This window comes from Cynoglossus semilaevis, chromosome 1 (genome assembly GCF_000523025.1).
Source record: "Cynoglossus semilaevis isolate Cse_v1.0 chromosome 1, Cse_v1.0, whole genome shotgun sequence".
NCBI lineage: Eukaryota > Metazoa > Chordata > Actinopteri > Pleuronectiformes > Cynoglossidae > Cynoglossus > Cynoglossus semilaevis.
The window spans coordinates 14,843,102-14,867,237 of record NC_024307.1 but is presented as its reverse complement, the minus strand read 5'-3'; the positions used below and the strand labels follow the sequence as shown (position 1 = coordinate 14,867,237).

Below are 24,136 nucleotides of genomic sequence, written 5' to 3'. Positions count from 1 at the left end.
AGCAATGCAGCTGATGCAAAGTTTGAACAAGCTCGACACGCCAGAACAGAAACTCGAAACCATCACCAAGAAGCACGCTGAGCTGGTCAGTTATCATGATGAATGAACGCAAAGCGAAATGGAAAAAAAAAAGAAAGAAAAAAGCTAGCATATTTGTCTTCTGAGCTGTTCTGTGTTGGAAAAGACATCGTTCACCTTCTGGTTGTTACTGTGTGTTTGTGCAGCTGGAGGAGCATCGCAGTGATCAGAAACAGCTGAAGGTTCTGCAGAAGAAGCTGCTCCAAGTCATGAAGGAGAAGGACCAACTGCAGAGTGAGCACAGCCGGGCTGTGCTGGCTCGCAGTAAACTGGAGGGACTGTGCCGAGAGCTGCAGAGGCACAACAAGACCCTGAAGGTACCTTAACTCATCACACTGCAGGTTTGAGAAGAGAAGTACAGAACAAAGTAGATAAAAAACCAAACAAACTCTGCTCTAATTACGTCTGGTTTCTGAGCTGCTGAAAAAGCCGGCTGCTCTCGGTTCCTGCCATTGCTGTGTGCCATATGTTGAGCTCAGCAGAAGGCGACAACAGCTGGACACAAAGATCAGGCCACACGTCAGAAGTTTGTTTCAGCAACGCCAAGAAGAAATTTACATTGCAGAAAAGAACGATTCTTTAATTCTTCCACAGAGAATACTGGAGACATGACAATTCAATTACTTTCCTGATCTACTACAGATGTTTTCAGAAAATATGTTTTGGTAGAATTTCTGCTCCAAACTTTTATTATAAAGTTTGTTGATGTTAAACATTAACACTAACCAGTCATTTTCTGAAAAAAATCAGTGTAAAATATTTTAAATGACATGTTTAGATTACTTCGACTATAACTAAATGGAATAGAACTAAACTGAATTTCAACCAATTTCTAACTGTTTACTGCGACAATGACGATCTCTTAAATCTTGAATCTAGAAAATTGTAGCACAAATAGCTCAATTCTTAGAAATTTCCTACAAATAAGAGAACAATAGAAAGGAAAATAATCAGAAGTCAGCAGTAAAAAGAGCTAGCTAAGCATGTACATAAAAGCCAGCAGTGATGATGACAAGTACACAGTAACAGCAAATAACCCTGGGAAGAAACTGCAGCTAAAGAAAGCACATCTTAAAATATTCCACTCGGTCAAAGGAAGTTGATAACGTGCCTTGTAAAAAAGCTCTTGTTCCAAATAAAACTCCAGTGCTACGATTGCATGTAATATACAGCTGCACCATGACTGTTTGTGACAAACAGGAGGAGACGCTGCAGAGGTGCAGAGAGGACGACCTGAAGAGGAAAGAGATCACCACCCACTTCCAGGGGACACTCAGTGAGATCCAGGCCCAGATCGAGGAGCACAGCAGCCGCAACACCAAGCTGTGTCAGGAGAACAGCGCTCTGGCTGAGAAACTGAAGGGACTCATTTCTCAGTATGACCAGCGTGAGGCGGTATGGAAGTGCATGTGGGATCAAACCCTAACATGTTTTAAGAAGAATATTTGTTTCTACATCTACACCTTTTACTTGAACTTGTTAGAAACACACACACACACACACACACACACACACACACACATCTGGACTTACTGGCTTCTTTCAAACGCATGAATCATTTGTAAATTTTCTTCTCGGCCTTACATTTATTAGCTACAGTATTTCAGTTCAGTGGAGCCAAAGCTCCTTGAGCAAGAAAAAGAAACAGCTTTGTGTTTGAGAACAGCTCATAAATCCCCCCTGAATGTCTTCCAGAACCTGGAAAAGGTCTTCAAACACAGAGACCTGAAAGAAAAGCTACTGGAAACCAAGCTCCAGCAGGCGAACATGATCCTGAAGGAGGTAGAGGAGAAGCACAAGCTGGAGAAAGAGCATGTATGTTCAGTGTTTGGATAACTTTAAAAGAAAAAAAAAAGCAAAATGAAAACCTGAATGCAGATCTTGATGTTACATTCCCACAGCTGCTGAAACAGGCTGCAGAGTATAAAGTGCAGGTGAAGGTCATGAGGGAGCAGGAGGTTGACATGAAAAACCAGGTACACTGTGACATTCAGGCCTCGTGGTCAAACGTTACTGACCAACTTCAGTTTTCACAGAGTCAAATGTAACATTTTTTTCTCCTTATTTTTTTCTCTCCAGCTGGACATGTACTCCAAGAAGTTTGACGAATTCCAGGGCACAGTATCAAAGAGCAACACTGTCTACAGCGGCTTCAAGCAGGACATGGACAAGGTGAGAACAGCTTCCATTTGTTCACGTTAGTGTTAAATACATTTAATTATTGATACCAGTGACGTACACCAAAAGAAGCCGGGTCAGAAGAAAATTAAGCTCCTACGATACGGATCATGATAAATGGGCGACGATACGATATACTACAATATTATAGGAGCGATGATATATTTATATTTTTAAAAAAACAATTTAATTGCAGCAAATCTGTCAGCATACTAAATGCACAACGCTATTGATGCTTAAAATCAAGTTACTGAAATTGGAACAGAGGGATCTACATCTGTTAAAAAAAAAAATCACAACAGAGTAAGCTTAAGTCATTTTAGCAACTTAGACAATAATGTTTGGCGCCCCCTAACGTCCCCTATTGTCAATGCACCCCCTGCTCCTCTAGAATGTTTTACCAGTTGACCTGGTAACCAAGAAACCCCAGAGAATGTGACTGAAGTTCCTTCCTGCCTCGTATGGTGTTTTTTGTTAGGGTGACTTCCACATTTTAAAATCTTGGTGTAATTTCCGTATCATAGATGGCCAAGAAAATGAAGAAGCTGGAGAAAGAGTGCCAGTCTTGGAAAACTCGCTTTGACGGCTGTAACAAGAGCCTGATTGACATGGTGGCAGATGTAAGTCAACATCTAAATGTAACTATTGAACAAAGACCTACTTAGAACTGTTCTTATTGGTTTGTTGTCTGCGTTCTACAGAAAGCCATCAAGGAAAAGGAGTTTGAACTGGTCACCGTAAAGAACCAGAAGCTTGAGAACCTCTGCAGGGCGTTGCAGGAGGAGAGGAAGAGTCTTTATGAGAAGGTGCAGGGAACTGCAGGTCAATCAGGCGTAACCACAGCTGAACCAACAGTGAAGGTGCAGGAGGAGGTTGCTGAGGTGAAGGAGAGCCATAAGGACGTGGAGGACCACCAGCCTCCTGTCCAGGAAACCAAAGCTCCAGCCGACTCCTCTCCACTGACCCACGAACTGGCGAAACTGAAAGCCGAGCAGGCCCGCCTTCAAGAGATCGCCGGCTCTTTCACAATCTCTCATGTTACTCCTACAGAAACAGAGGGCAGCCAATCACAGGGCCACTCTGCGGGCAACCACCAGCCACAGCAGAACCACACAGAGCAGAGCAGCTGCGAGCGGGTCCAGGAGAGCAAAGACGACAAATACCAAGAACAGAGAGATTTGGAAATGGAGTCTGTTGATTGATGCTGCAATCACTGTAAAAATAATCATAAAAAACTGGCTCCTGTCAGGTTCATAGCAATAAAATGGGAAAAAAAAAAAAGTTGGCTTTAACTTTCAGTGCCTCATCCTGATATGTCCAGATTTAAGAGATGCTCAGTTTCAGGCTGCATCTACATCTGTTGCTTTATGACTTCTCTCTCACACACACACACACACACACACACCTAAAACTTTAGTGTGTGTCGACAACTTCCCTTGTTTAATAAAGTAAGAAAGGTGGTATTGATCGAAATAAGAAGTAAATAAATGTGTCAATATTTGTATGACATATCAATTCAGACATATTCAATGAGATGGTAATATTACAGTAGACAACTATGTATATATATATATATATATTTAACCAATTGACTGACCTGTACAACACTTTTATCTAAATGTCAGGAACAGAAATCATTAGAAAATCTATTCATTCAATAGAGAAGAATACCAACAAGTACGAATGAAGTCTTACAAAGTAGCTGCAATTTCACTCAAAAGGTAGAATAGCTCCCTCCAGAGGTGGGGAATTATTGAAGGACCACCAGAAAATCTCTGAGTGTCCTATTAGGTCCAGGTGGACTTGGAAAGGCAACAGTATACTTGACTGAACCAAGCTGATCAGAAGTTCCACCTCTGCAGGAAATCTCACTGATCCACAGTTTGAAAGCAATCAGGCGGCTGAAGTCGAGCAGCCAGCTGTGGACTCTTGTGTCTTCGCTGTCATGACTTTTGCTGAAAATGGAATAGCTCTGCTGGAGCTGGCCATTAGGCAGAGCAGAGAAGGTAGGCAGCGTTCTGTGAGGCCGCAGCAGACAAGTGTGCATAAAAATAGACGTGCAGACAGACAGGGAGCTCTGCAGCAGATTTATGGTCGAAGAGGGGGTGAAGGAGGAAGAGGGGGAGGTGGTGGAGGAGAGAGAGCAGAAGGACTGTCAATAATTAGACATAAAGAATGAATCCTGACACTTTAACTGGCTACCTTCACGTGTGTTTATCTCCCACAGTCTCACTGCGAGAATTCATCAGGCGGAAAATCAGCAGTGAACGGAGAGAGTCTCTGTTGGGTCTCATTGATGCTGCAGCCTACAGTCCTGAAGGTGCACCGCGGTGAAGTTATTTTAGTGTATGATTAGAGTAATGAGTGAGTATTTTAACTAACATCTGGATTAAGTACAGAGTCGTCCTTGTCAGACCATAAGACCAAGGTGGTGCTGTTCAAAAAATGGTTGATTAACTAAACCCAGACTTTCACATATTCTTTGTTGTCCTTCCACAGTAAAGACAAGGTGACTGCAGCACATAAACTGACCACTATGTGTTGCCAAGTCCTACACAATGCACCTTAAGGTTATTGATCAAATTATTTTCAGTGTGTCTTTGAAGAGGAAAATGGATTCGGAGGATTTATGGAGACGTAACAATCAATTGATCAATAATTTACATGTTCAATAAATTAAAAAATCTGTTTTCAAAACGTTTAGAATGGCAATGATTTTAGGGGTTTTGTTTAGTCAACAATCCTTTATGTTGTATCATTACTATAATGATTATAGTTTGATAAAAGTTGAATGATTTTTAACTTATTTCACACTATAAGAAGCAGTTGGTCTCCCAGTTTAAGCTCTACTTGACTTCATGTAGCTCGTACATCTCCTCATTCCTCATTTAGCAGACGTTCATTAACTCAAATCATTCATCAGTAAGTTCAAATGTGTTCAGTTGTGAGTGTTGGCCACTATTGTTTCAACTGGAGTTAAATATAAAACCCAACCATGCAGCAGTAGACATGCAGCTCCTGTGTCCATCACAGCGAGAACCACAGAATTTCTATATTATCTTTGGTGTATGAAAACACAGGATTCCTATTTTGCTTTCCATCACAAAGCATTTGCATGGCAGTTACAAAAGTACAAGAAACTCCTATTATTTTAACCTTGGACTGATCCCGACATCGGCAGAACCCTGGAGGAACGATCCGTCAGTACCTCAGAGAACCACACTGCTAAGATTGGACTTATCACTCAAGGATATTTGACTTGTGTGTAGATTTACACCAACGTGCCGCGGCTGAAAGACCCAATAAAAATAAAGAAACACTAAAACCTGTGCTGCGTTACACCTCCAGCTGTGTGGCTCTGCGGGAGGCGACAGGAGGCTGTCGGCAGCTCACAGTGAGTTATTTCATATCAAAAATAAATCTAGAAGCAGCTCTAAACAGAGCCTTTCACACTCTGAGTCACTGAGTGTGGCCGATGCATCGCAGATGCAGTGGGATTCTTTTGTGCAGCGCTCGGACCATGAGTTACAGCTCAGTGCTGCGTCACAGACTGAGGTCCATCCATCAACACATATTTCACCACAGATTTTTTCTCATCAATGCCAGAACTGGAGAATCTTTGATTCAATTCTTTCTTTCTTTTCTTTCCTTTTTTTAAATAAATGTAAACTGCTTAAATATCAGACTGATCACCCATTAAGAATAAAGAACATAGATATTTAAGGTGTTTTTTTTTTCTTTTTACCTTTTGCTGTGTAGCTCAGTGACACTGAAGAAGTATCTTGGCCCAGGTAGAAGATCCTGCTGGTGTCCAGCTGGTCGCTCTCCTGCCTGTTCTGTCGACTCCATGTGGAAGATCTGGAGAAGAACAAAATTATACATTTTAAATGGGTCTGTACATTTTTTTTTTTCAAATTAATAATTGGCAGATTGACGTGCACTGTATATCCAATTATTCCCAGCAACGAGCCACTGTCAAGATGCAGTGATGACCAGAATTCACCAACTCTATGTAGAAACATATTGACCTTTTGTATATATTTCCATCATAATAATTCCATCATTCTGATTAGTCACAAATAAAAACACACATCTAGCAACATTCCTTTTTCCTCGTTTCTACATCTGATGCCAACACAACACCTTGTCTCACCGTCTTAAAGATTAAATGTCATATTTAAAGCTGTGACAGATGATATTTCACTGAAAAAGATGTGAAAAATGTAAATTAGATGAACCTTCCCCTAATATTAGATCAGTTTCCTTCTTTGTTTTTTGTTCCTCAACTCGATCTCATCAGTGAAGACTTTGCACTGCAGCCATTTTGACAGTTTCAGAGAACAACCACAGGTGGAACGCTTCATGTCATGACGGTTCAATTCCATTCAGCTGCCTGACGTCCAGGGGAAGCTGGTTTTCTGTCACATGGTCTTGAACTGAGCCAGACATCTGTGCCGCAGTTGAAATAAAAAAATTAAAATGTTTTAATTGATTGTACACAAATAATTTGCCTGACGTCCAGGGGAAGCTGGTTTTTTGTCACATGGTCTTGAACTGAGCCAGTCATTAACATGGTTAGAGTCAGCTCCAGACATCTGTCCCGCAGTTGAAATAAAATGTTTTAATTGATTGTACACATCACCAAAATAAATAAATAAAAAATAAAAAAATAAAAATAAAAACAGTTCAGTTTTTTAGTGAAATATTTAACACAGCTTGACTGCTCTGAACATATGCACACTCATTTATTTATCATCATTTATTTACTGTCATCTTTAAGAGGAATAAATATTACATGTTGTATTTATTGATTTATCTTTTCTGAAGTACCTGCAGGCACAGTGTAGAGGTGGTGTTGGTTTCCATTGGATGTTAGGAGGGAGCCACCTACTGGCTTAGGGCAACATGTTGTTAGACCCTGAGAGAAAGGTCAGGGGTCATCACTATGCATCAAGAAAACTGGGTCGAGTGTTTAAATCTGTATTTGACAAACCCTCCATGCTGTAATATTTCAGCTTTACACTGGTAACGTTTCTGTTGAAGGTGTTAGACTTCAGTAACTGCTGCTCTGCTGCTTTTGTTTTTGTTTTTTTGTTCTGATGTTATTTGTGTTTTTATTTAGTTTCGCTCAACATCAGATTTTTAAATCTACCTTTTTAAAATGGATATTCTCCATTTCATGGTACGACAAAACAACTGTCTCTCTTCCATCTAGTTTCTCATCCTAGTGTTGAAAATACACAATGAAATCTTGTCAACTTCATCAAAATGAACCAGCGAAGGCGAAGTACTCAACCAAAGTACTAAACACATCATCAAAGTAGAAAGAAGTACTGTCTGACCTTAGTCTGTACCAAAGCTGTGAATATATGGTTGAATTAAAAAAAACAGTAGTTCAAAATACACCACACTACAAATCACAAAAATACAGATCACTTTATAATTTGTCTACAGCATGAATGACATGAAAGCTCTAATGATGCTTCAGCACAGAGCTACATTTCAGAACATGAGAGAAAATATGGTGTGATTTTCTTTCAGCCTCCAGACAACAATACCACCAATTGTTCCGTTTTTCTAGCTGTATATGTAATTATGGGTTGGAGTCTTAAAGGCTTTTGTTCTTTTGTAGATTTTACCCTCCCTGCTCAAACAAAAGCTGCCCCACATACATGCAGCCGACATGTAACTAACAATAAATTGTGCCGTGGAAAACGGCTGGTATGCATCAGATGTGGGAAATCTCTCATGGCTGAATATCTGTGTCTGTTTGAAAAAGTGAGGAGGAATATCCTGGTGAATGTGGAATCTGTCAGGGTCACATGATAATGGGCTGTAATGGAACATATTCTGAATTAAAGCGAGCATTAGAAAATGTACTTTTGGTGGAAGAGCACAGCAGGGGGTGAATGTAGATGATGATGATGACGATTTGTCTGCATATGATGAGAAACTGTTTGCTTCACATAACAAAGAACCACTGACCCGACAAATGAGGGCAGAGGGCTGTGAAGGCCTGGGGAGAGGGGATGAAGTGGACAAGTACATTTAAAAACCTCGTTGTTCAGTCGATGAGTTAGTAACCAGTGAAGAAGAAGGTGACCCTATAGGATCTGATTAGAGTTGTGACCAGAGACACGTTTAGACATTCCTGGATCTACAGAAGCTAAAAGTTACTTAGAAACTTGAAGGTTTAGGTTCATTAAAAATAATGCCGGAGCAGGACCAGAGACAGAAGTTAGTTAAAATGATCAGACAGTGGAATGACAGCAGAGAGGACCTGTTTGAGATCAGCCAACCTGATGAGGTGAGTCAACCAATGGTATTATTGACAGCAGGGCTGGCAGAATTAATCTGTTAACTTCATTAATTTGTGAAATTGACAGGGCTGGCAGAATTAATCTGTTAACTCCATTAATTTGTGAAATTCACATTAAAGGGCAGAATGAATGCTGCTGTATATGCACATTATATATTACACATACTGCAGGAAAAACCCTTTGACTCAAATTCAAAATTCAATTAATACGCAGTTAAGTCTGCAACCATTTAAATTTGCCTCATGTAATAATTTTCCTTAAAATATAGATATAACAGCAACAAAAAGCTTTACCGACCAAACGTCAGACATCAGAAACCAGCAACTGAACTATTTGTCTGAGAAACGTATGAACTAATTTATTACATCAGCTGCGTTAAACCATGAGATACAAAGTTGAAGATGTAGAAAAAATCAGAGCATAAAACAGTAAGGAATAGTAAAGTAATTAAAATTGTATAACCATATGTGTAGAATGTGTCCTCAATACAACAGAGCATAAAACAGTAAGGAATAGTAATTAAAATTTTATAACCATATGTGTAGGGTAGATCTGAATGTGTCCTCAATACAGGTGATAATAACAGGTCCAATATGGATGTTTAAGAGTTTAAGTAAACAACAACAACAACACACGTTCATGCAGAACCTGGAGTTTCACGGCGTGATGCGGTTCTGCTACGAGGACCACATCGAGAGAAACACGGCGACAAAGTGCCTGCGTGTTTGCAGCAAGTCTTCAACACGGGAGATCATCGGAATCCTCTCAGAGAAATTTAGGCCCGATATGAAAATACCGTCTGCTGCCTGTTCCCTGTATGAGGTGCAGGCCAAGAAGGGTGAGCATGCAGTCATTAGCATGACAATCTGTCATTAGCATGTGACAATCTGTTGATGTTCAAGCAGGTCTGAGAGTTATTCTTTGTTTCATGTGGTTGAAGAACGAAGACTGGATCAGGATGAGAAACCTCTAATCGTACAACTGAACTGGAACTCAGAAGACAGAGAAGGGCGTTTTGTGCTTAAAGTCAAGGAAAGATCGCAGGTGTCCTCTGTGTCCTATCATTCTTTTTAGAAAGAATTGTGGGGGGAAAAAAGTAGATTGGTGTTAACAAGACTGTGTTTCTGTGTTAAAGGAAAATTGTTATGAGAAGGATAAAGGTGGCATGATGCAAAGTTTCAAAAGAACGCTGTCAAGAAAAGACAAAAAGACAGACAAGAACAAAATCAAAGCAGCTGACAAGGTTTCAAGGGAAGAGGGAAGGTAATATCATCACCGATATTTGTTGTTGAAGTGTTTTCACAATGGTTCCATTTCTGGTTGTCAAAGACATATCTATCCCACATTCAGATCAGTTGGAGAACCACACAACAAAGATGTTTGGACGTCAAACACTGATACAAACCAGAGGCTACAGAATCCTGCTGCTGTTGGTGAGACCTGACACACTCTGTCATTTTAAGATCCAAAATAGACTAAAGCCACAGATCACAAGATGAAATTCTCTCTCTCAGCTCTGAGAGGTCTTAATACTATATAAAAACATGAAAGTCTTTGCTCGATAAAAACAACTTTGGTAACTGTTTCCTCAATCATTCCATTTCAGTATTTTACATCATTAAACCCAGGGTTTGTTGATGCATTAGTAAACTGTTTGTTTCTTCACTGACTTGTTAAACATATTAAATGAGACAGCAGCAGAGCAGCAGCTCCTACATTTATTTTAGCTAAAAATGTAAAGAGGCTTTGTTTAGAGAGGCCAAGAAATTTACAAGCCTCATTTTCCTGTCAGAAAACAAATGTGGTCCTGAGATATTATTATGTTTTATCTTCTTAATAGTTTCTACTGAGTAAATCTTCATCCTTGTTTTTCAGAGAGGGTTGAATTACCATTAGAGATCAGGTCCAATGACAGCTGTGAGTATGATATACAGATCTCCTTTCAGCGTTATTTTTACGAGTAAAACTTGCAATTTCAGAAGCTTCATGGTCTTCCCTCTCACAACCCCCTTCTGCCCCCTGGTGGTGGGTGATTTCTTTCACTTTCAGCTGAAGAAGCCTTTCTTTCTGCAGTCATAAATTACACCAACAGCTCCACCGTTCATTTCAAGCTTTCACCTGCATACATCCTCTATGCTGTGGTGCGTTTTGCTCTGCAGCGCCCTCTGCCTTCTGGCCAAATCCATGGTGTATCAGTGCTAGTTGATAAAATGGTGGCCATGACAAGGAAAGTCATCCAGGTGAGTTTTTGATGCCCACTTGTTTTAGTTCAATGAGTTAAAGCTGAGTTTATTAGAGTGCTGAGTGAACTTAAATGATGCCGCTTGTTCATTTGTCTTTTAGAGACAGCAGACCATTGCCAGCGCTCTCACTTTCTGGATGGCCAACTCCTCTGAGCTGCTGAACTTCTTCAAGCAAGACAAAGACCTCTGCCAGCTCACACAGCCCAGTCAACTGGATCTAGCCCACCTTGTGCATAAAGCGTACAGGTAAACACGACTGAACAGCAGAATTCAGTAGATTCCAAATGGCTCTTGCAGTGGCTGCTTGCATTTCCTCTCTGATGAAATTCCCTAGTAGTTTGTGCCAATTGTTCCATAACAATCCAATCCATAACAATTGTTTACAAACTGTACAAAAGCCAGGTTAACTCAGAGGTAAAAAAAAAACAAAAAACGAATTCGTTGTGGTCTATTTTCTCAGGGAAAATAGTCAAATATAATTCTGCTTCTTGGGGCATTTTTTGTGGTCAGTTTAAGGACAAAGAGTTATGTTTTAATTATCCTTATTTGTTTTTGTTTGTTTTTCAGTTTTCTGCTTCAGTGTCTGCAGAATGAGTTGAAAAAACATTTGCCAACATTTCTGATTGATCCTGAGCAACACGGGCCGCTGCCAGCTGGTATTGGTAAACATGAATTACTTAAAATGCAATTAATTTCTTTATTGAGCTAATTGTATTATTTGTACACACGATCCTGCATGTTGAATATTAGTAAGAATTTGTGGAGGACTTAAAAATAGTGCTTGCCAAAAAAGTAACAAAAAAATCAGCTAGGGCTTTTTATAAAACTTTTTTTCACAACATATACAGAATAAAAAAGCCCTACAGTTTATACACAACAACATGGTATCATAACAAGATAGACACCAGTATAAGATAACTATTTCTATTATTGTGTCACAGAAAAGACAGAAGACCATCCAAACCCTCCTAACGCTATAGAATTACATACAACAGCATGTCCTTCAATTATGGGCATTAAACACCACTAATATGACACCCTGGCTTTATCACCTTAACCCTCTCAATTACAGAGAAGGTACTGAACACTTTAATGAACACCATGGCTCTCTTCCGCCGCTGCCGGGTCAACCATGCCCTGACCGTCCAGCTCTTCTCCCAGCTCTTCCATTTCATTAGCGCCTGGCTGTTTAATCATCTTATGAGCTCAGAGGTTGACGCTCAACGCCTACGATCCCACTACTGGGGAGCCACTCTGCGCCACAGGCTTTCAGTCATGGAAGGGTGGGCAGAGCGGCAGGGCCTGGAGCTGGCTGCTCACTGTCACCTGGGACACATCGTCCAGGTCAGTCCCCTTCTAAACCTACATGTTAAGATCTTTGGTCAAATCAGGCTTAGATTAGTCTTAATAATAAGAACTGCTTCAATGAGAACGTTATTACACCTGAAAAAACATTTTTTGTCCATTAGTCTTTTCTCCTCTAATGTTACCAATTTCAACAGATGTTCTAATGTCATATGGCTCTCGTGATTATGTAAAAATCCATTAGGAGCATCCCTCACTGAAGTTTCTTTGTATGAGTTGTGAGTTTGCCGATCATTAGCAGATTCTGTCTCAGGTTTTTATTCACCACGTCTAAGGACATTCACTAGAAGAGATGTTAAAATACTGTTGCACGTTGGCTGTTTCCAGGCAACCACACTCCTGACCATGAGCAAGTACTCGATGAGAGACGCAGCGGATGTTCAGGCTACCTGTTTCAAGTTAAACTCCCTGCAGCTGCAGACTCTGCTGGCTGGATACCTCTATGCAAACAATGAGCCACACATCAGCCCTGTGAGTACTTGTGTCTGCATTCACTCCCTCTCTGCCCATTTCAAAGAGCTCATGTATGCCTCCTCCTCCTTGTAGCAGTTAGCCATTTATATTCTCTCTGTGCAACATGATGAGAATTTCGATGTAATTTTATTTGGTGTGCAAGGTACACATGGCCACATGTGTATTATTAAATATACACAAGGATAATTTAACTATTTCCTGTGTTTATTGTATTTCTTAATAACTTATTCATTTCATAGCATTAATGTAACATATTTTTTCTACCAATAAGGAACAACTGTGGTTCAGTTGATGTGTTACACACCTTTTCTGGTAACTAATCCAAATGATGGCTTGGCCTCTCGCCTGAAGTTGAAGCCTCCACTAATACATGATGGGAGTTGAAGTGATATTTTAGGCTTCAGTAAAACCTTAACTTTTTCCCACAGTGTGTGTAAATTACATGTGTATCGACTATCGAACATATGTTGGTTCTTCTACGTATCGTCATTTTGGTCAAGAACTGATAAAAACAGCACAAAGCACACTGCAAGTGTATTTTACCAATACTTAAGCACACTTAAGTATTGGTAAAATACTTAAGTACTACTCAAGTTTACTTATGAGAGTTTCCACAACTTACACTGAAGGAAAAAGGCCCAATAGTGTGGCTGAAACTGTATGAATAATTAAAAACAAAGACTATGATAATGAATAAAACATGAAACACCGTAAACCCAGATGTCACATTACCTGATTGCTTCTGAATGAAAAATTTCTCCAACACTTTGCTCAATATTAGGCGTGTGTGGAAGAAAAAGTTAATGTGTCCTGTGCTTTTCTGGCCAAATCAAGTCCTCCCATTTAACAATTATTGCAGGACATCAATTTTGCAGGCGGCCGCGACAGCCTTCGTTAACATCATTACTCTCCGTTAGAGCTCCCAGTTTGCATTTGCAATGAGCCAACGCAGCTGTTTACAGACAGGCAATAACTCAGCTGGAAATATGCCACGACCTCGATTCAACTACTGACAGTCAGGCCTCAAAAACAAACACCAGCATTCATATTTAATCTGTGAAACAATCAACAGCGTGATAGCACCATTATGCCATCAGCCACACGTCTCACTGTGGGCCTGTCACGTTTTTATGGCACTGTCTGGTTATCAACATTTACCAGTTTAAATTTGACAAGGTCTCATTTATTTGCATTTTTAGATGCAAATTTTACATGATGTTATTTGTACATCTACTTCTTTTTGTCTTCAGGTCAATAGCATAACATTTTCTTTCGTACTTTTAGTGAGTTGAATCACATTTAGAGCAAATTTAAGGATAAAGCATGACAGCAGAGGGTAAAATTACTAAAAAAAGGAAATGAATTTAAACTGACATTGTCCACAAATTAGATTATTTTTAAATATTCATTGATGAAATCAAATAATATAAAAAATTAGATGACACAAATTCAACTTATCAATAAAAACACTGCTCTACAATAAAAACAGGATAACTTAAATTTCAATAACACACACACTGCTCTCAATAAAGTTTGTGACTTGGTGAGGTGTAAACTCCTCTCCTATCTACTGTAAGAAGAGACATTAGTGCATTCAGTGTTAAAGCACATCTTCAAGTGTTAAAATAGTAGTCCCATAACAGCAAGATACTACATCTGCTACCAACGCAGATCTTATAGTAAGTCTTTCTCTTGTCTTCAACCCTGTCTTCAACCCTCACAATGTTGATCTACATAAATAAACCACCCATGAGGGCAATGACACACTCCAGTAGTAGGAAGTCAAACTCAAATAACATTCCATAGATGGTTCCAAAACAGAACAATTAGAGAGGTAATTAAATAGTATTTTCAGATTCATGTTGGATTTCCAGTTTGGTCAGATGTTCAGCAAACGCATCTGAAGAAGTTTACCCAGGTTCACATCAGGACAAATGGGTCCTCTGCACACAATGTCCACTAATGTAGGTACCTCAAAGAACCTTGTCACTGAATATCCCTGCTGTCAACCTCGCTCCAGGCTTTGATTGATGCCATTAGGGCGGCTGCTGAGGCCTCAGTAGACAGCCTGATCCGGAGTGAAGGACGGAACATACAGCTGGAGGAGAGCCTCGACCTACACCTGCCCTTCCTGCTGCCAGAGGGAGGATACTCCTGTGACACTGTGAGAGGAATCCCAGCGGGATTCAGGGAATTTTTGGAGCCAATATGTCGAAAAGGTATAGGGTTCTGAATAGTCATTATAATCAGATTACAGTATTGCACTGCATCTGAATATAACACACCTAAAATAGATTATTTGAATGGTATTTGTATTGTATTACATCCTTTCCAGGTCTCTGCTCTGTAACATCCCAAACAAACTCAAGAGGAAAATGGACTGTGTTTTTTAAGAAAGCTGCTCCTCCAGCAGATAGCACATATTTGGTAAATATCGAGTTTCATGTCACTAGAATTCAAACTTCTGCATCAGTGTGATTTTCATTCTCATCGGTGTGATGAGTTTCTTTAAACAGTCAGTGAACAGAGACCCAGAGATTGTGACCGTCACGCTGAGAAAACCTCTCAACAGTGGAATGGGGGTCAGCATCGTTGCAGCCAAGGTGACTACCTCCAAGTTGACAAATTGTTTTTATCCTCGCTAACCAGAGTTATTTTAACATTACATTTATGCTCATTCTTTTATGTTCACACAGGGAGCACAGCAGGATAATCTAGGGATTTATATTAAATCCATTTTAAACGAGGGACCAGCTGAAATGGTGAGAGACATCATTGGCCAAACCTGAGATTTTACAAAGCTTATAAAAATCAATCTTGTGTATTTTGGTGTACAGAATGGAGGACTAACAGCTGGAGACCAGCTGCTCAGTGTGGACGGTCAAAGCCTTGTTGGTCTCACCCAAGAAAGGTATGTTGCCATGGCCCTCCAGTTGTGGCCCAGCCCACAAGTTGTGAACCGCGAGCCACATATTTGCTTACTGAAGACTGGACATGTTAAAGGGAGTGTTATCCTTTCCTTCAATGTGTTTGTATTGGTTTATCATTGCCACACAAGCTGTGCGCTGTTTTTACCTTCACTTTAGAAGCAGCTGCTTAAATACATTTCCGGCAGCAGAAGGCTAACGTTTAAAAATAATAGAATGACATATAAGTATTTGTGCTGGGGAAATATTACAAATTTGTATTGCAATTAATTGCAAGATTATGTGCAATAATTGCACAATAATTGTGTGCATAGACGTTGTTGCCTCTATATACAACACAGATGGAGTCGGGATTAAGTCTCTCTCCACATGGTCCGAGCAGACCAACTATAGCATTAAATCAGGGGTAAAATTATTGACAATGTTAATTTGCAGAGTTGAAATGATTTGTGAAATGGATGGTAATTGTATTGATCTTTTTTTATTGATTTAGGGCAGCAGCGATTATGTTGCAGACAGGCCCTGTTGTGATTTTGCAGGTTGCAAAGTTTGCAGCTAGATACCATGGTCTAGAGGCTGTGCTGAGTGGACAAGAACCTGATAGAAATATAGGTAAAACCCACATTTAAAGAAAAAAGTAAAATTATTTTACTTCTAATGCCTATCATGACTTAATCAAGAACTCTATTTTCTTGCCCCGCAAGGTGATGAAGGCAAGACAAACGGATACAGACGGAAGAAAGAGCAGAATCTGCAGAAAAATCGGCAGCTTTATCGTTCCAACCCCAACATGACCAGTTAATGCACTTCCTTTATGATTCCTTTGCTCATTATTATGGGGTACTTTAAACTAATACGTCTTTATTTTCTTCTTTTTGGATCAGATCCCAGCTGGGAAGATGGAGATGAGTCTGTTGGCTCTGACTGCAAAGGAAATATCACCTCAGTTTCCACAATCAACCTCTGCACTGATGTAAAAGATCTCTGTTTTAACACATGCCAACGTATCATAACATATGATTAAAATAGGGCATTTTCTTAATGTCCCAATTCGGTCTTTGAATCACAAAAATAATGTTTTCATTTGACTAAATGTAGCCAAAATCATTTCGTCAGCATTGTCGAAGAATAAGCCAATCACATAAAGCAGCAGGGGAAAATGCATTCAACTCTCCAAATGTACATTGATTTTAGAACAAGTTTATTTTTGTTCTGTCTTTTAAAATTCCAGTTTCCAAGGGATTATTTGACTCTTCCTGCAATCAAGTCACAAGACTTAAAAACCTATCAATTCAGTCGACCACGGCAACAACCTGTGCCTTTGAGACCTTTGAATGAGAGAAGCTACTATAAGACGACCTTCATGGTAAAACCTAAAAAAAATTACCCTAATGTGTGCAAAAACAAATAAAAAAAGACTAATGTTTATTCATTCATATTCTGTATAAAATAGCTCTAAAAAATATGACAAAATCATTTTTATCTCTACAGCGTCAGGCACGCTCCCAGGAAAACTTGTACATGGACAGTGGACGCCCCCTTCTGGACGAAAAGCGGAACACGTGGCAGCAGGGGAGCAGGAACCCCCCCAGCCACGATGAGCAACTATTCTTCTTCCCCTATTCGCTCCTGTGTTTCGACCCTTGACATCTGCAAAGATGTCACTTCTCCAAAAATGCAGGAAAGTCGCACCAGAGGCGCCGGTGTTTGGCGAACACCGTTTTCACAACACCCAACTTCTACGCCCTCAGTTCAGCCTATACGTATAGACATACCCATAACCCGAGCTGAGGCTGCGCGTTCAAATCCTCCACTCACCACCTTCCAGACTCCCTCTTCGCAGACGCTTAAGATGAGCATAAATGGACACAAAGAAAGTTCTCAGAACCACGAAGACCACATGTATGCAAACCCCATCTCCGTAACCAAGAAGGTACCTCCACCCTCTCTGCTATCAACGCAACAGCTGAACGGATCCAGCATCTTCAAGGGTCAAATAGTAAAACCTCAGGTAAGCATCACTCCAACGAAACACGTTTCCTTCCAAGAACCTCCTACTCACCATAAGAAGGTAACGGTTCCAGTGAAGAAAAAAGAACAGGAGGTGTGTCGGCCGTGGAGAAGAGCAACACAGGAGGAGATGGAGAAACAGGTGAAGCTTCTAGAAGTAGAGACTCTGGAGAAGGAAGTGCAGGAGCTGCAGGCCAAAATGAAACACTCAGAAGAAGAGAATAACAGGCTTCACAAACTCAGCCTGGAGTGGAGGTTTCAGAAGAAGCTGCAGGAGGGTCAGCAGACAAGAGAAGATGAGGACAAAGACGGGGATTTGGAAATGATGGTGATGATACAACAGATGGACACAAAAGCTCAGGTAAGACAGGCCAGAGGTAAAACATCTACTTGATTGGCTTCATATTTATGTTTGTACATGTATTAATGCAGTGATACTGCAGATTAATCATGATTGTGTAGGAGCGAGTAACAATGGTATTTTAGTAGCCTCTGTAGAGAGAATGTTGAAGTTCTTTTCTTCTAATTTAAGAGCATAAGGAGCTCTGTAGAAAAGCTGGAACAACAATCAGGAAATCGTGTCTCACGCAACGAAGACGAGACAAATACAGGTAATCCGTCACAAGAGCAAAACCTGCAGTTCAACATTTTCAAATAATTTAATTTGAAGAGTCAGTACTTATGAAATATACTGTGAATGTGCATTTTTGATGTGTTTGGCAGGTCAAAGGGCAGTTGGACAGGCAAAGGACATTCATAACATCAAATCAAAGAGGTGTGTTTACAGGATTTATCCACATCCACATATCAGCAGCATAAAAACATCCAAGTGCATCAAGACATACTGCACACAGTGATTACTTTAAAAAACAGACTGTGACATGCAGTCAAAATTATATTTTTAATTATACTCTTTTGCTTTATGAGGCAACATGTTGTGTATTTAAATTACTGCCCTACGTACTACATTTTAGTACCTAGTATTGATCAAAGTTTCCCTTGAAAAAAAAAAAAAACTCAACTCCTAAAGACTACTGTTCTGTGTTATGCACTGTTCCCTTAAACTCATGCAATGGTCGTGTGTGGTCACATGTCCCGTTAGCCCCATTCTCCTTCTCAGTTTGAATCTCAGAATATCATTTCAATCTAGCTGTCTGAATGCATTGTTTTTCCCAGTCGTGCAGACAGGACTAATGGCGTATCCAGTGATTGTTTGGTTCAAGTATATGTAGAATTCAAGTATATCCCCTCACAATGTCGTTTATTTGCAGGAACCAAGAGGAGAAAATCAGAGCGATGGCTCCTGAGATGCTCACGTTCAAAGAGCGTCAGCGTCTCTTTTCTCTGGCGCCCACTGCATAAAAAGGGCTTAGAGCTGAACAACAGACCCTGAAGAACAATGTGAATGAAGTGGTGGAAATGTGCTAGGAAAAAAGATTAGCAGTATTCAGTAAGTTTTTGTAAGAAATACAAATATGTAATACATGTAAGTGTAACCTTTAGTTAGATTTCGATCAAACTTAGGTTCTTCAAGTACTGAAAATTCCCATTTCCTGTTAGTTTTATTATTGTTATTGGAAACATTTTTGAAGCTGATTTTTCCCCTTATTTTGAGCTTATTAATTCTTTTAGTCATTAGCTCCCTTACTATCTGTAAGTTATTAATTTAAAAATATTTACTTGGTGCGCTGATAGTACTGCACCACTGCTTTCTCCTGTTCGTGAGTTTCGATCGAGCCTTTTCGCATCTTGCGGATCTCGTTGATGGCATCAATGCCGGTAATCTTCCTGGTCTTCACCAGGTAGCAGGCCAACATTGTCCCTGTCCTGCCATGTCCGTGCATGCAGTGGACACCCACACCCTGTGGAAGAGCATGATAATAAAACACTTTGTTTTGTACAGTGATGGGTCACAGGCTAAAATGTTGATGTTACAGTAAAGAGAATAAACTGCATTACTGTCAGGTTTATATATGAGCATTATTAGCAGCAGTTAATGCTAGTTCCAAAACAAAATCAACTTCAACAGAGAAGCAAGTTTACATTTTTAGTTTAATTAGTTTAAATGTACCTACACTTAGTTTATAGTGAATTTAACAGTAATTTTCTGGTAAATATAAATTTCTCTCACTATCTTATAAGACAGTAGACACTACGGTAATAGACAGGAACGTTAACATTCATCATTCCTATGGTATGTTCCGAGTGTACTTTGTTTACATGGTAACATTATAAATAGTTTCATGAACTCTCACCTCCCCCTTGGAGTTGGCTTCTTCCACAATGGACAGAAATCTGTCAATCTGATTTGGTGAAGGCGGGGTAAAGTCAACTATTTTGATGTGATGCAGCTGCAGCTCTGGACATGTATCGTAGTATGGCGGTTTTCTTTCACACAGGCAAACAAGGTGTTTGATTCCATTGTCCAGCAGGTACTGGTACTCTGAAGTCATCCTGGGCAGAGCCAGACCAGCCAGTTTTCCTGGTTCCACCCAAGAGAAGTTGTGGGGAGCGAAGGAAGCCATGGGTCTCAACCTAAGGCCAGAAAAACGTATTGTATCGATGGATCTTTTAACAACACATCAGAGTTATATGTGATTACAGACCCATTCAGACCTGACTTTAGATCCCACCTACACAACACTGACATGTCAGCTATCTTTGCTTTGATTATGAAGGTTAGTCAAACTTGACATGTCAGCTATCTTTGCTTTGCTTTTATTATGGAGGTTAGTCAAACAGTTCTAGTACAGATGTAACAATTTCAAACAGTGTCAGAGTTTAATATTTATAACATTTTAAGATGTGTTTTCCAAGCACCACATTGTGGCAAATATTAATATTTATAAAATGATTTAAGCTTTACAAGAGATTTTGACTTAACTCCACCTGACAGTGACTCAGGGTAAATAGCATTGTATTTTCATTGTTTCTTTATAATTTATCCAATTAATACAACAGTTTATTTGTTTTTATGACCAAATCTGAAGATTAATTCAGGTATTCAACGTACATAAAAATTATTTTCATGTACTTTGAATATATATTGAATATTTTTTATAGTCCTCAACTGTGACTAGGAAAACACTTGAATGTCACCATTTAAACAAACACACTAGTCTGTCTCTCATCACGAGAACACTGTTTAAAGACCATAAAGTCAATAAAAGTCCCACCCAGGTCAACGTGCTAGCCTTGCCAATTACTGAATAAACATTACCTTTGCTGCAAGTTCAACTGTTAAGTACAGCCAGGGGAAGGTCCTGTGGGAAAATGAAGAATGGTAAACATATCTGAGAAGCTGCTAAGAGTTACATTAGCCAACTGGCTAGTCTGGATCTACCGGTGTATTACTGAGGGATTATACTGACTGTTCGTTACATAATTCATCATAATAAGTGTCTAGACGGATATGGAGAAATGCTAACAGCAGACTGCAAGTTATTTAGCAAGCAACGTAAACGAAATATAAAAAGTAAAAAACAGTTGCTTGAAAACTTTACAATAAATAGTACCTAGAAGCTAACCGGCTAACAGCTTGGTAAAGTAAAGCAGGTACAATTCTGACTTTGTTGTTATACGTCGATCATCAGTGAGTCACGGAGAACAGATGTAAAAGTACTTACAAAGTTTCCTTTGTGAAGAGCGTGGCTTTGAAAAATACTTCACTGGCTGATATAGCGGTTTATCAGGCTAACCAGGTAAAATGTCCGCCGTGGAGCCAAAGTCAGCCTGTAACGGATCATATATTCTGTCGCAACGTCATTGATGGGGCAGCGCCATCATAAAGCCGATAAACAGCGGGCCAGTGTGGGCGTAAATCAGCTGTCAGCGTAAATCAACACCCGAAAATCAAGATATACAGTGAGCGCACCACATGTAAAAACAGTATCCTTTGTAGTTTCTCACATGTCAGGATGGCCGAGCGGTCTAAGGCGCTGCGTTCAGGTCGCAGTCTCCCCTGGAGGCGTGGGTTCGAATCCCACTTCTGACAGTAACCTTTTCCCTCCTTCAAAAACTTCTTTTAAATTAATTTTCAGTGATACACAAAGGTTTGGAAAAATCTTAACACAACTAAATAAAGCAAAGTCTCATGCTTTTGCTAAGTAAGGAAACTGTTAGAAAACCGTTGATATAAAATAACGACACGCTGGGTTTCTGTAATATCTTTTTGGTTTGAGGAATTTGCCTTTAATGTACAATTCTGTATTTCCAGTCAAAATACAAATTGATATTAACATTTACTTTAAACCAATTTAATAACTTTTGATAAACAAGATACAACATTGGTCAAATTGTCTGAAAGTTTATCCGCGTAAATTATTTACAAGACGTTAGCTGTTCCAGAAGTTAAAGGTAGAAGCTATCCAATTTTCTTACCTTTGTGCGAGTTTGGAGACGAAATGAAGTGTGGCAGTCGTGGCTTCCATTATATCGTAGCTCCCAGTGATTTTTCTTTCTTTTTTACATGTAATTTTCAAGTATCACTAAAACAGTTCACCACATTTTGGAAAAACAACGACAATCGTAAAAACGTCAAGTACTTTGTTCTGACGAACAGCCGCTCTTTGAAATAACTACTGCTAAAGGTAGCAGGTTGCCAGATTTGGCAGAATCACTTTTTTTTAGTAATTTTCGTGTGTTTTACAGTTTATATTTGCTAACAAATTAAATTTGTTAAAATGTTAGTAGACACGAATTTTAATGTAATATAAAATTATTAACATGGATTCATACAAATGTAAAACTTTTTTTTAACATGGATTCATACAAATGTAAAACGATTTTTTATTTTAAAAGATCAGAAGCAGTATATAGTAGAAGATATTCCACAGCACTAAAATGTTGCACTGCTTATGTTTAATGTTAGTGACTTATTCACGTGGCCACGGACATCATCAGGCATTACTTTTAATAGATAAAGGAAGATTGTCTATCTTCTATGAATTTGTGGATTAAAGAACTGTAGGGGGTGCAGTTGCTCCTAGAGTGTCACAGTGATAAATGCTTTTGGTATTGTTTTGTAATCATTTTGTTTTGTTTCGCATGATGGAGTATTAGGACCACATACAGGTTAAACAAATTAAAATGACACCAGTCAGCTCAATTGTCTAAAAGTTTATAGCTGTATATTTACTCCTGTATTAAAATTTTGACTTTTTTCTACCCCAGGACTGTTTTTGTTGTGCTCACCATGATGAACAGGAACACAAAAATCAAAGTTTTCATCAGGTAATCGTCCAATAAATGTCCAAAAGTAATTCTAGTCTGCTAGCAGATAGCAGTGGTTTTCTAGCAATGATGCAATGTCTTAAGTGTCCATTTGGTTTTAATTTCTCCTGGCATTTCCACACGGAGGCCGACGGCCGTTCAATACAATCTCACCATAAAAGAAAACAGAGAGAGAGAGAGAGAGAGAGAGAGACGTCCGCTTGTTCATTACATACAATAGATAATGATACAAACACAAAGGTTCAGAACTCACAGCACAGCACAGTTTTACTTGCTAGTCATTTTGTACAAAGAGTAGAAAGAGGGTTTGTATCTGAAGGAGACAAACTGTATCACATTTGCCAGATAGATGAGGATACACACAGACTGGTTTTCAGAAAGGTATTTGTAAAGAGGATCACACAGATGAATATTTGAAACGTCCCGTTAAAAAAGCGCTCACTCACCCATTGGTGTTAAAAAAAAAAAAAAAAAAAAAAAGTAAGAAGAGCTTTTTCAGAAATTACATACAGGTATAGAAAGATATTTAAGTGATTGGTAAAGTTGGAATAAACGTAAACAAGACAAATTAAAGACATTCCAATAATCATGTGGCATCTAGTGGAAGGCGTGTTTTTGTTTTTCTGTCCTACGGCGCTGCATCCACTCACAGGTCATTTAACAGAATGTTCCAAAAGAATCACAAAATATTTTTTAATTCTCATTTTATCAACTTTTTTTTTAACTTGTTTTGTTTCATACACATCGCAACCTGAAGACTTTTTGGGTTGACTGGTCGTCCATCACTCAGGGTCTCTACACACTCATCATCATCATCATCATCATCATCATCATCATCATCATCATCATCAACATCATCACTTTCATCCCTTTTGTTTCATCTTAAAAAAATGCACAGACCCTTTCAACATGCGACAACACCCCCCTGACAACGCAATCACATCCCCTTTAATTGTTTACATGTTAACTCTGTGGTTTTTAATTGGTGCACTCTTAAGGTGCCGTTCGACCAAAGGAAGGGGCAAAAATCACCGTGCCCTCCTACTAGAAGATTTCTATGTATTTTTGAACGTCCATGTTCAAAAGTCCCACACGGAGCAGACGGCTGAGGGGCCATGCCGGGCTTACAGAATGGCACAGAAGAACTTCTTCTCCCGGAAGGGGTTCTCTGATGCCGGCACCGGCGATAACAGAGGGTCCTCTTTGGCATGGGCTTCACAGTATGACATCAGGTCAGCGGCTGCCTTTGACACCTGCAGTGGAACAAAAGCACATGGGTTCATTTGGGCTATAATGGTATTTTTGGAAA

The 24,136-nt window shown here is 39.5% G+C and overlaps 4 protein-coding genes and 1 non-coding gene across 10 annotated transcripts in view; 3 read left to right on the top strand and 2 right to left on the bottom strand.

Moving 5' to 3' along the window:
* Positions 1–6: 6 nt before the first annotated feature.
* On the top strand, positions 7–5,996 carry txlnbb (taxilin beta b). The gene is made up of 8 exons (XM_008312757.3): positions 7–85; positions 225–395; positions 1,279–1,473; positions 1,774–1,893; positions 1,980–2,054; positions 2,158–2,250; positions 2,781–2,876; positions 2,958–5,996. Exons 1-8 carry the CDS (start codon positions 14–16, stop codon positions 3,456–3,458), a joined length of 1,323 nt encoding a protein of 440 aa, XP_008310979.1. The 5' UTR covers positions 7–13; the 3' UTR covers positions 3,459–5,996.
* Positions 5,997–6,802: 806 nt separating this feature from the next.
* afdnb (afadin, adherens junction formation factor b) lies at positions 6,803–18,962 on the top strand. The gene is made up of 21 exons (XM_025060141.1): positions 6,803–8,563; positions 9,222–9,414; positions 9,517–9,620; positions 9,712–9,839; positions 10,612–10,816; positions 10,920–11,065; positions 11,387–11,481; positions 11,892–12,163; positions 12,512–12,655; positions 14,679–14,877; positions 14,994–15,040; positions 15,112–15,261; positions 15,355–15,420; positions 15,496–15,569; positions 16,079–16,197; positions 16,290–16,382; positions 16,470–16,494; positions 17,077–17,956; positions 18,128–18,206; positions 18,319–18,370; positions 18,804–18,962. Exons 1-21 carry the CDS (start codon positions 8,468–8,470, stop codon positions 18,955–18,957), a joined length of 3,321 nt encoding a protein of 1,106 aa, XP_024915909.1. The 5' UTR covers positions 6,803–8,467; the 3' UTR covers positions 18,958–18,962.
* Positions 18,372–21,944, bottom strand: dusp23b (dual specificity phosphatase 23b). 2 transcript variants are annotated; one of them, XM_017035349.2, is made up of 5 exons: positions 21,222–21,944; positions 20,816–20,858; positions 19,851–20,130; positions 19,276–19,457; positions 18,372–19,019 (listed from the first exon to the last, which is right to left on the bottom strand). In XM_017035349.2, exons 3-5 carry the CDS (start codon positions 20,118–20,120, stop codon positions 18,965–18,967), a joined length of 507 nt encoding a protein of 168 aa, XP_016890838.1. In that variant the 5' UTR covers positions 20,121–20,130; positions 20,816–20,858; positions 21,222–21,944; the 3' UTR covers positions 18,372–18,964. The 2 variants fall into 2 exon arrangements, with proteins under 2 accessions (XP_016890838.1, XP_016890841.1); XM_017035352.2 differs by having other exon boundaries at positions 18,372–19,457; positions 21,222–21,942.
* Positions 21,507–21,589, top strand: trnal-cag (transfer RNA leucine (anticodon CAG)). The gene has a single exon. It is a non-coding gene; the product is annotated as a tRNA-Leu (tRNA).
* Positions 21,945–22,906: 962 nt separating the features above from the next.
* Positions 22,907–24,136, bottom strand: part of LOC103380677 (guanine nucleotide-binding protein G(I)/G(S)/G(O) subunit gamma-2) — an 18,456-nt gene continuing 17,226 nt past the window's right edge. For all 5 annotated transcript variants that reach the window (XM_025058560.1, XM_025058565.1, XM_025058561.1 and 2 more), the window contains one exon: positions 22,907–24,080. In XM_025058560.1, coding sequence (XP_024914328.1) covers positions 23,952–24,080 — 129 coding nt within the window. In that variant the 3' untranslated portion in view covers positions 22,907–23,951. The remainder of the gene's footprint in view (positions 24,081–24,136) is intronic.